Genomic DNA, 11,019 nt, shown 5'->3' with positions numbered 1-11,019 from the left:
TGTTACAAGATGTACTATTTTCAAATCTTGAAATCCATTTTTTCTTATGTCCATGCATCTTGATGTCAAGATGATCAATTTGAGGATATTTGGGCATCAAACAACCTTTTTTAGTGAATTTTTTGAGGTAAGCTCTAATTTGATTGTTTAGAGCCTCAGCTCTATGTGAACTTTTTCCAATTGAGAAAGGAAGTGAAAAATAACTAAAGACCTAAATAAAGAGCGTGTATAGTATTGAGCCCATTCAAGCATACTATACACAACTCCCCTCGGGCAAAATATAGATATTTAAGAGTATTAGTTTTATCCAAAATTTTGAGATCTATCTAAATATCTCAAGATTATTATTTTAAAAAAGAAAGAAAAGATTTTGAGTTCTCTAGCATCTAGATCTTACTATTGTTGTTCGGTTTTAGGATATCACTTTATTTAAATACAAAGAGGGTGCAAATTAATTTTATTTTTACTTGGAAGTTGGTTATTAGGTTAAGAAAGATTATATTCTCAAAATTTGAGATCTAAAAAATATTCATAACTCTAGCTTTGCCCAAGTGATCAAATGGAGAGATTGCTCCTATAGCACCAAAGCTTTTCACCTAAATCCAAAGGTGCCTAAATGTAGAGGGTAGGGTAGAGAGGTGCCTAAATATAGAGGGTAGGGGAGAGAGCTGAATGAGAGAGAAAGGCTAACTATATAGGTGGCAATGGATCCAGATCCGACTTTCTAAAACTTGAATATAATGGGTTGGTTTCAAGTCCAAATCTTTGGACTCAAATACTATCTGAATTTAGGTCTGGGTTTGGATTCAAGTCTAGATCTGATAATGTTTTTTTGGGTCCTAATATGTGAAACAAATTTAAATATAATTAAATGTGTAATTATTTTAATTTTTTAGTAGTCCGATTGCCAGCTTTTTTTTTATCCGGATAGGAGGACCCGACCTGACCCGCTGCAACCCGAGAAAGGCAGAGTGAGAAGCAGAACATTTTGAAGTCAAGATTTCGAAAAGTGTGACGCCAACCTAAACTCACAACGCCAAATGCCAATGGAGAGAGGAGGGTTTCTGAGATAGAAAGAGAGGAGCCAACGGAAAGCGACTCAGAAATGCTCAAAGACCGATAAACTCAGAGAGAGACAGAGAGATACCAGAAGGGGAGGTTTAAGGTTTAAGGGTGTAGAGAGAGAGCCAGATAGAAAGTAACGAGGGCCGAATGGAAAGCGGCTCTGCCCATCCGCCACCCAAACGCCACTTTGATCCCCCGGAATGCAACGGCGCCACCCCCAAACGCCGCGTCTCCTCTTTCAAGTCGCCGCCGCCCCTTAAGATCACAGTTGGTGAAACCCTATTCCGAATCCTGTGCCCCGCCAACAAAACGGGCGGCGTTATCGGAAAAGGCGGCGGCATCATAAAGCAATTTCGCGATGAAACTGGGGCGAAGATTAGGATTGAAGAACCAGTTCCAGGTTGTGATGAAAGGGTGATTTTGATAATTGCACCCTCGCCGGAGCACCTTAAAAAGCATTCCGGTGATGAGGTCGCTAGAAACGAGGACTCTGTTGAGGAGGTGGCGGGGAAAGAGGAGGGAGGTGAGGCTGAGGTCGAGATTTCACCGGCTCAGAAAGCACTGGTTAGGGTTTTTGAGAGGATTTTGCAGGTCGATGGGGAGAGAGAGGAGAGGATAGAGAGAGAAGAGGATTTAGAGAGAGACAATGGTGAACAGAAGGTTTCTGTGGTCCCTGACTCTGTTGTTTGCCGGCTTTTGGCACCGGGTAATCAGGTGGGCTGTGTTCTTGGAAAGGGGGGCAAAGTGGTGGAAAAGATCAGGCAAGAGAGTGGTGCTCAAATTAGGGTTTTGTCGAAGGAGCAGTTACCACTGTCTGCTGCACTGGGTGATGAGTTGATCCAGGTACTGTTTTGTTGGTGTGGATTTTTGAGTTTTAGGGATTTTGTTGTTCATAGAGGACCTGCGTTTTTTTGTTCTTTCACTGTTTTGGACTCTAAAGAGCTCTTAGCTCAATGTGTTAAGTTTTCTTTGAAAAATATTAGCAGAAATGATATGTTCTTTTGTATTATTATTTTTTTAACTAAAAAAAAAAGTTCCATTTTTTGTTTTTTCTTTGGAGTTAAAAAAAATTGCTTGTTGTATTACTTTTATTGTAGTTATATTGCATGTTTTCCCCATATGGCATGCTTTATTGGACATTAAGAACCTGCACTGTTCATTTCTCTCTTTATGGTTTCTAAAAGAAAGATGAAATGACTCCATACTAGAATTATGTAAGTAACTAGGAAATGCTTAGTAACTCAATGAAAAGAAGCAAAAATAGGCTAGAAAAGAAACTGCATTGTTCAATTCTCCGATTATGTGGTTTTTAGGGGGAAAAGAGAATGAGCTTATACAGATGAATACAAAGATATAGAATTATATATAAATAACTAGGACATGCTTAGTAACTTAATGGAAAGACAAATTAGGCTAGAAAAGAACCTGCATTGTACAGTTCTCTGTTTATATGGTTTCTAAGAGAAAAAATGGAATGAATCCATACAGAGGAATACAAAGATTTAGAATTATATATAAATAACTAGGATATGCTTAGTAACTGAATGAAAAGCAAAGATAGGCTAGAAAAGAACATGCATTGTTCAATTCTCTGATTATCTGGTTACTAAGAGGAACACGGAATGAACCCATACAGAGGAATACAAAGATATGGAATTATATATAAATAACTAGGAAATACTTAGTAAGTTAATGAAAAGCAAAAATAGGCCAGAAAAGAACCTGCATTGTACAATTCTCTGTTTATATGGTTTCTAAGAGAAACATGGAATGAATCCATACAGTGTATTTCAAAGATATAGAATTATATATAAATAAGTAGGAAACGCTTAGTAACTCGATGAAAAGCAAAAATAGGCTTGAAAATAAAGAAAGAACTCACTAAATAGATGGCCACTTCTGCAGGCTACATCCTTATCATTATAAATGTGCCACTTTGAGGGGGCTGCTTTCTTATAGGACCCAAGATCAATTTCTTCTCTGTTATACCCTCTGCCCAAGGTCTTTTTTCATGACAAACAATCAAGTAAAAGGAAATAAGACAATATGGAAAAGGCTACCCATAAGTGATCTCATCTTCTACTTTTATTCTCACATAATCAAGTAGCAAGCATGCCTTCCTAAATAACTCCCTTAGTCGAATATATTTCCTTGTCAACTGAAGCATTATGCAATGTTTATATTTGGACCCCCTTCGAAATTTGGCTTAGTTACATGCAAACCTCCAAAGGAGAGCCTTGTCAGCTTTGTAGTCCTGAATCCTTGAAATTTGAAGCATTTTGTTTTTAATTATATTGCATGTTGCTCCATGTCCCCAATCTTTTGGGTTTTACTGCACTTGAAGGACCTGCATTGTTTGTTGTGTGGTTTCTATGGAGCTGCTTGCTCTCACCAGTTTAGTTTCTTCAAATGAAAGAGGAGTCTGGTTTAGTTTTTGGGTTATAATGCCCATGCCCCATTTGCTCAATGGTCGCAATCATTGACAACTTTCACTGAGTTCCATTCTATGTTGATTGGAGGGAAGATATTGCATACTTTCCTTAGTTTCAAAGAGAAAGGGACCGTTTACTTTGCTTGTATGGTTTTATGGGGGCAGTTGAATTGAATGGGCAGGAATTTTTAGCTTCTCGAATTTGGCTTTTGATGGCGAACAAATCCATAGTTCATAGAGGGGTCATATTATCCTCTTTGGAACTTCAAGAGATAGATTTCTGTTCTTTCAGGTTGCAATAATTATGGTCTGACTCAGGAAGTTGTAAATGTTGTTTGTAGGTTGATCAATTGCTTACTTCAGGTTCAAAATAATGTTAGGTTTATTTTTGCTTTGAAGTTTCAAATAGTCAATTAATTTATCAAAGATACATTGTTTTGGGAGCTTGGGCTAAAGTGTTGATCTTTTGCCTCTAATTTGTTTAGTATACAACCTTTATATTTTTTAGTATACAACCTTTATATATTTTAGTATACAACCTTTATGAATTGGATTGATGGGGTACTGGATCTTGTAGGAAATATTGAGTTCAGGTTTATCAGTATCCACTATTTTTCTGTGACTTTCAAGGAACAGTTTATTTGCGGAATGCACATGAAGTAGGTCCTCGCGGGATGGCTCGAATCTTCTCATTCAACATTGAAGATCGTGTGATTATGTAAATTTCTTCACCATCATGTTTGATGATGTGACTGTGAAGCTAAGAACATTCAATCACAATGAAATTGATATCATTCTCAGTTTGGCCTCAAAACATTCCCAAAATCCATTTCTTGCTATTATCTCGCTTACTATGAGTTTGGCCTCAAAACATTCCCCACACATCCCGCCCGTCCCCAACTCACATCTATAGCTCTTCATATGTATACTCTCCTCCTTAGCTAAAGAATGTGATTTTTTATTCTTAGCTCTTCATATGTATACTCTCCTCCTTAGCTAAAGAATGTGATTTTTTATTCTTAGCCTTATCGAAATGGAAACCTGTATTGCGCATTAATGAAGAGGGGTAGTATGCGTACAAGTGGATCAACGTTTGGCGTTAGTACTTTTTCTTTTAGTTCTCTTTCTAATTGATAATTCGTTTGTTGGAATCCTTTAATTCTGCTCTTATCTGGAGTTTGGCTAAGCGTAGGATATATATTTTATGAATTCATGCAATTCATATTATGCATTTGAAGCATAGACTTCCTGATCGAGTTTTTGTGGTGGATATAAAAATCTAAGAATTTAGAATTTACTCATTAGCTTTTCGGTTTCTTGGCAGATTATAGGGAGCATTGCGTCTGTAAAGAAAGCCCTTCTTTCTGTTTCAAGTTGTCTCCAGGATAACCCAAAATCGGATGCATCCAACTTTTCTTCTGGTAAGCCATTAGCATCGCTGGGTCATGGTTCAGGTTCTCATGCTCAACCAGGCCCATTCGCTTCTAGGGCTCCATCATATGGTCCTGGAGCTCCTCCCTTCGAATATCTATCAAGGAACCATCCTCCACTATCAGGACAAGAGACTGTGGGACATGGCCTTAGAAAGGTTCAAGATGATGAGGTCGTGTTCCGTTTATTGTGTGCAAATGACAAGGTTGGTAGTGTTATTGGCAGAGGAGGCTCCATTGTACGAACTTTGCAGAGTGAGACTGGTGCTTTGATCAGGATTGCTGATGCAGTTCCAGAATGCGATGAGCGGGTCATTGTTGTATCAGCATGGGAGGTGTGTATGTTTTCTGCGCCTAAAGCTTGTAGTACTTTTAGTGATATTTCCAAGTGATAGAGCCCAATTTGTACTTGCAATCGATTATCTAATAATTTATGTCTTTGATGGATTGGTCACCATTTAGAATTCATCAGCTTTCTTGGAAAGTTATCCCTTCTAATATGATACACATTGTATTTTATCCCTTCCAACTGTAAATACCTAGTGTTGCTCTTTTTCTAATTTGTCTTTTAGCTGTATTTCTTATACTATACAGTTTACAAAAAATATGAAAGCAAAAATACTGATAATAACTTGTAAAAAAATATTAATAATTTATGTCCCGTTTTTTTTTTGTGATGTTGTTTAAATTTTTGAATTATTTGAAACTAGAGATTATATGTTATACATCATAGAATGGTGTGCTGCTTCCGACTAATTTGGTAGAAGTATTAGATTTAGAGGTTATTAAATATTGGGAAATATATTAGAAACAATATTATTATATTCACTTTGGGGTTTATTCATTTTGGCTGGCAAAGGGAAGTGCTTCAGCTCTTCAGCAGATTCAGGGGAAGTATTTGCATGTAATATTTAAAAAATTAAAAGAACCTTTGTATATCTAGGATTTTCTTAAAAATTTTAATCTATAATGTTAATTTTTTCAAAGGTTTTGGATATGATATTGGTATGTGTCTGAAATTTTGGGTAATATGGGAGGCATTCTCATGAAATTTTCAATAAGTTGTGGCATTTTGATGAAGTTTTAAATATATCAGTAGATTTTTGAAATTTTTAACGATATATTTAAATTGACTGCTGTGATTTGCTTTGCTTCGGTTTCGGGCCTGAAACTAAAGACTTTGAAGGATGTGCCGAAGTGAAGTGTGGGTTATAGCATTTTATTTGGAGAGAATTTGACATAGGTGAATCTGATAACATTGGTTAGAAAACTGTTTATTGCGGTTGTTCCTACAGGCTTGGACCCTTATTTTTTGAAATGTTGACAGTATGATTGTATTGCTATAAACAAAAATTACAACTTGTCTAGTGGGGTTCAAAAGTTGGGTGCATTTCAAAGATCACATACAAAAAAATGGCACTGTGCACTCAAAAGAGAAGCAAAAAATGGCACTGTGCACTCAAAAGAGAAGCAAAAAAGTAAACTGTGGAACTGAGCTCCAAAAAATGCTATTAGGTCCGACCAGAGACACTAGCTGCACCCTCTTTGCTAGTAGATCTGCTGTAGAATTTGCCTCTTGCCAGGTATGCTGAAAGGAGTTGCGTATATGCCTGCAAAAAAGAAATTTGCTGAAAAATATTCTCTAGGCGCCATGGGCAGGTGGAAGCATTGGAAGCCCTTTCTTGGACTTATGAGGAATAAGGTTTTTTATTTTTTTTAATAACAAAGTTATGAGGAATAAGTGTTATTTGGTTATTTTGGATTCCTATGAATTCATCTTTTGATTACATGAAGTGTTATTTGGTTATTTTGGATTCCTATGAATTCATCTTTTGATTACATGGATGTTTATGCAGAATTCAGAATCACAGCGGTCTCCTGCACAAGATGCTGTTATTCGTGTCCAAACCAGGATTTCAGAGTCCTTGGTTATGGAGAAAGGTGCTATGGTTTCTGCAAAGCTCCTTGTTCCTTCAAACCAGGTCGGTTGTGTGCTAGGAAAGGGAGGGGCAATCATAGCTGAAATGAGAAGAGTTACAGGAACAAGTATACGTATTTTCGTGAAAGACCAAGTGCCAAAATGTGCTTCAGCAAATGACGAACTAGTCCAGGTGAGTTAATATAGCTACTTTTATCTTTTATTTTATAAATATTTTTTCTGGCTCTTTGCATGAGCAAGTCGATTAGGTTTTTATTTTGTTTTTGTCAGTAAATGTTCAATCAGTTGTTTTAGTTATCAATTGTAGATAATCAATTATTTCACAATTCTATCAGCGTGCTTTTTTATGTTTGGGGCATTGATATTTGATAACTTGTTCACTTAGGTCTCTCTCTTAACGTGGCATGCTTGGTTTCCATAGAGGGTTACATGCATCTTTCTCTAACCACCTTGTGTCTTTATAACTGTAATTGTTGCGAAATTTTATTGGGGATGATTACATTTTTATAATTTTCTAACCTCCTAACTGTCAAACTAGCTGTTTGTTTTAAAATATTTAATTATAGGCTCCTGCAGTATAAAAAGTGACGATTTCTATTCCCTTGAAATTGTCAAAAATCCAGTGGATCAGTTTTTTTTTTTGACAATGTAAATCCAGTGGATCATTGTTCTGAGGTCCATAACTTCCAATTCTTGTCGGTTTTGAGTGGGGCTGAAAGGTATTCCAGCTTCTGGCCAAATTTCAGTTAAACAAGCACACTTTTTATGGTAGGTGGATGCGTGGGGTAAATGGACAAGGCTAATTAGATGGTAAGCATTTTCTTTTCTTTTGTATGGATTTTCTCAATTGCATTTGTTTGCAGGTCACTGGTAGCTTGCAAGGAGTTCAGGATGCTTTATTTCATATCACGAGCAAGATACGTGATCATCTCTTTCCTAATAAACCACAGCCCAGAGTTGGTCATGGCCCTCCTTTTATGTCTTCTACATCAGAAATTCCACCTCCACCCCATGATCCATATAGAATGAGACCTGAGATGGCCTCTTCTCCAAGAATGTATTCGTCAGTTGGGTTCTCCAATAACATCGAACGATTCCCTCGTCCTCATCATAGTATGGATCACTTTGAAAATGATTCATATTTATATCGTGGTGAGAGGTCAGGATTGGGTCCCTCTTTTGATCGTCCTCCTTCTCCAAGGGCATGGGCTCCTCAGGTATAGTGGGTTTTGCACCTTTAAGTTCTATGTCAGTCTCAAGTATTTTAGGAAAGAGAGTTTGTCTTGTTCCTCCATTTTATCTGTTTGCCTTGTTCCTCCATTTTATCTGTTTGCCTTGTTCCTCCATTTTATCTTTCAAAATTGTGGTAAAGGCATTAATTATTAGAGAAAAAATTAAAGTAAAACAGCTGCTTTGTGTGCAGCCAGTAGGGGACAGTGGAACTCCTAGAGGCGTGACAGATATGGGAAGGCCTCTTGGTCCAAGAGGTTCAGGCTTAGGAAGGTAAACTGTCATTTTGTTATATGTGGCTTCAGTGAACCTTTGTTTTTATATAGTTTGGTTCATGAGATGTATTAAATGCATAGTTTCAAAAAGTGCTAGGCGGGTCCTAGGCGGCCTAGGGGTCCAGGTCGCCCAGCGCCTAGGCAGGCGCCCCAGCGGGCACCCAGAACCTAGGCGGCCCAGTCGAATCCAAAAAGGATGCTCAGTCAAATATGCTTCTAAGGACTTTAAATCTTCTAAAAAACCCCCCAATAGATTTATAAAACATCAAAAATTAAATCTAATATCAATGAGTGATGTTTTGATTAATTTTTATCAATTTTGAAAAAAAAAAATTTCTGCCTCTGGGCGGGGTGGCCGCCTAGGCGGGGCGCAGGATTTGGGCACTGGGCGCCCGCCTAGGCGGGTTCCGTACCGCCTAGGCAGCCGCCTAGGCCTGGGCGATGTGCCCAAGCCTTCTAGACCGCTTAGGCGGTCTGTTTTTTGAATCACTGATTAAGTGGCATATGATCTGAGCATGAATCCCATGCAGCTGCATATGAATCAATTGCAGCTGTACATTGGGGTTCCTGTCATGTGTGCCATTGAATCTCTCTCTCTCTCTCTCTCTCTCTCTCTCTCTCTCTGTGCTGCTGGTGAATTGGAAAGGATGCAAATTGAACCTTCAAGCAAATGATTGAAACACAAAGCACCATGCCCTTTGGCTACGGGCCAACTGTAGTTTTTCTATTTAGGTAAACAGGTCTCGTAGGCTTCGTCTTAGTGGTAGATATATCGGTTTGGATTGTCTTAGTGGTAGATATATATCGGTTTGGGTAAGGAAGGTCAAGGATTCAAAGCCTTTATGTTCATCCCAAAAAGCCCAAACAAGCTAAATTACCCTTTTTGTCTCCTTATTGGTGGTTAGACGTCAGTTCTTTTGATTGAATGGTCCTGGCTTGCTTCATTTGCTTCCTGAAAATCAATGTATCGAGTTTTTTATCCAAAAATGGATCAATCTATTCATTTGGTTTAATGCAAATCTTCATTGTAATAGATTGTTGATTTGCAATATATTATGGTCCTACAATTGTAAACCTTGTGCCCTGAAACAGTTAGTTGCACTGAATGAGACGTATTCCTGATAAGGCGTGTGTCAGGAATATCTCTGTTCTTAAAATCTATTCCTTCTTTGAACTGCCTTCCTATGCATGTTCACTAATAAATAGCTTTATGCAGTGGAAGCCAATCTGCTGTCGTAACAAGTACCACTGTAGAAGTTGTAGTCCCTCAATATTTGATGGGGTCAATTTTTGGAGAGAATGGAAGCAATCTAAATCAAATCAGACAGGTGCTTGCTTGTGCCAATTTTACATCTCTCTCTCTCTCTCTCTCTCTCTCTCTCTCTCTCTCTCTCTCTCTCTCTCTCTCTCTCTCTCTCTCTCTCCTGAATCTGCAATGCTATGATCAGATATCAGGCGCCAAGGTGAACATGCATGATCCAAGACCTGGTGCCTTGGAAGGATTGGTAGTCATATCAGGAACCCCTGATCAAACTCATGCTGCACAGAGCCTTCTCCATGCTTTCATTCTTAGTGGACAGTCAACACCATGATCCATCATATTGGTATGTGCAAGTTTATCAATTCCTTTATGGATTCATTTTCCTCCTTTTTCTTATGTTTTTGGTTCAGCTAATCTTTTGTGGGATTGCTGTGAAAATTATGTGTACGTTTTGATTGGTATCCCTTTATCCAACAGTTGAAGAGGGGAGGATGCACATGTAGATTAGACAAAAATGGAAAAAACATATCCCCCGATTTATTCGGAAGTATCAGAAAATCCAATTTTGTCTCAGGTGTGAGAAGTATGGAACTCAGACATTCATTTTAGGATTCTGATAACTTTAGTGTCTGAACCCACACCTATATTTATATTAATTGCTCTCAAGAAAGGGGGGCCTATTTTTTGAAACCCTAACTAATAAGTTTTCTTGATAGAGTTTTGTGTTGAGGAATACTGATGTGTTTTTGTTAGTTGAATTTTCTTCGAAGATGGCGGCCAAATCGGCTGCATGTAAATTATTTCAGGTTGGCACCTATGAGCCAATGAATGAAGTGTTATCTATAGAACTTTGCCTTGACATTGGTTTACTCTAAAGTTTTGACTAAGATTTCTTGGGTGATTTTTGGCATTTAAACTCCAGTTTTGGGGTATTTCAAGATGGGTTCTTGGATCATATGGATCATAGCTGGATGCTGAGGATGATATGTGAATTAATTATGTATTGATTGACATAACCAGGATTCATTACTTCATTAAAGTATCTCATTTAGCTGTTCTTTTTCTTTTTCGGTTCTTTTCAAACTATTGTCTATAGTACATTCTTTTTCTTCTGCCTGGAAATTGGCTTCAGCAAGAACAGGAATGAATGGGGCAATGAGATATATTAAATTTAGGTATCGATCAATGTGTATCTAGAGAATCACAGAGACAGAGAAAGAGAGATGCCTTAAATTTAGGAGAATTTATCCAAATAATTTAACTATCAACTATATAAATTTGGAAAAATATATAATTAGAAGCATACAATAAAATCATTTACTTCTTGATTAAAAAGTTCTCAAACCAAACCGTGAGTCTGGTCTTGCTTGTGCCATACGTTGTACCAT

General features: G+C 37.7%; 1 protein-coding gene across 5 annotated transcripts; it reads left to right on the top strand.

Annotated features, from left to right (window-relative positions):
• Nucleotides 1-971: 971 nt before the first annotated feature.
• LOC18435680 (RNA-binding KH domain-containing protein) lies at nucleotides 972-10,695 on the top strand. Of its 5 annotated transcripts, none has more exons than XM_006845723.4 (8): nucleotides 972-1,908; nucleotides 4,821-5,261; nucleotides 6,783-7,037; nucleotides 7,729-8,082; nucleotides 8,289-8,368; nucleotides 9,587-9,698; nucleotides 9,819-9,974; nucleotides 10,109-10,695. In XM_006845723.4, the coding sequence occupies exons 1-7, from the start codon at nucleotides 1,213-1,215 to the stop codon at nucleotides 9,960-9,962; spliced, it is 2,082 nt and encodes a 693-aa protein (XP_006845786.1). In that variant the 5' UTR covers nucleotides 972-1,212; the 3' UTR covers nucleotides 9,963-9,974; nucleotides 10,109-10,695. The 5 variants fall into 5 exon arrangements, 3 of the variants coding, with proteins under 3 accessions (XP_006845786.1, XP_020523546.1, XP_088709255.1); XM_020667887.2 differs by having other exon boundaries at nucleotides 8,274-8,368; XM_088853129.1 differs by lacking the exon at nucleotides 972-1,908 and adding an exon at nucleotides 6,510-6,628 and having other exon boundaries at nucleotides 5,187-5,261.
• Nucleotides 10,696-11,019: the final 324 nt, after the last annotated feature.

The sequence above is a fragment of the Amborella trichopoda genome, chromosome 12, assembly GCF_054954075.1.
Source record: "Amborella trichopoda isolate Santa Cruz 75 chromosome 12, AtrichopodaSantaCruz75HAP2 v2.0, whole genome shotgun sequence".
Taxonomy (NCBI): domain Eukaryota; kingdom Viridiplantae; phylum Streptophyta; class Magnoliopsida; order Amborellales; family Amborellaceae; genus Amborella; species Amborella trichopoda.
The sequence above is the reverse complement of the archived record's forward strand: the minus strand, read 5'-3'. Positions and strand labels throughout refer to the sequence as shown.

Excerpts from the sequence above, each read along its gene's own strand:
- LOC18435680 (XM_020667887.2), top strand. The coding sequence starts at position 1,213 with ATGGAAAGCGGCTCTGCCCATCCGCCACCCAAACGCCACTTTGATCCC. Across the intron at positions 7,038-7,728 it reads CAAATGACGAACTAGTCCAG|GTCACTGGTAGCTTGCAAGG; the intron begins GTGAGTTAATAT and ends ATTTGTTTGCAG. Across the intron at positions 8,083-8,273 it reads CAAGGGCATGGGCTCCTCAG|CTGCTTTGTGTGCAGCCAGT; the intron begins GTATAGTGGGTT and ends AAAGTAAAACAG.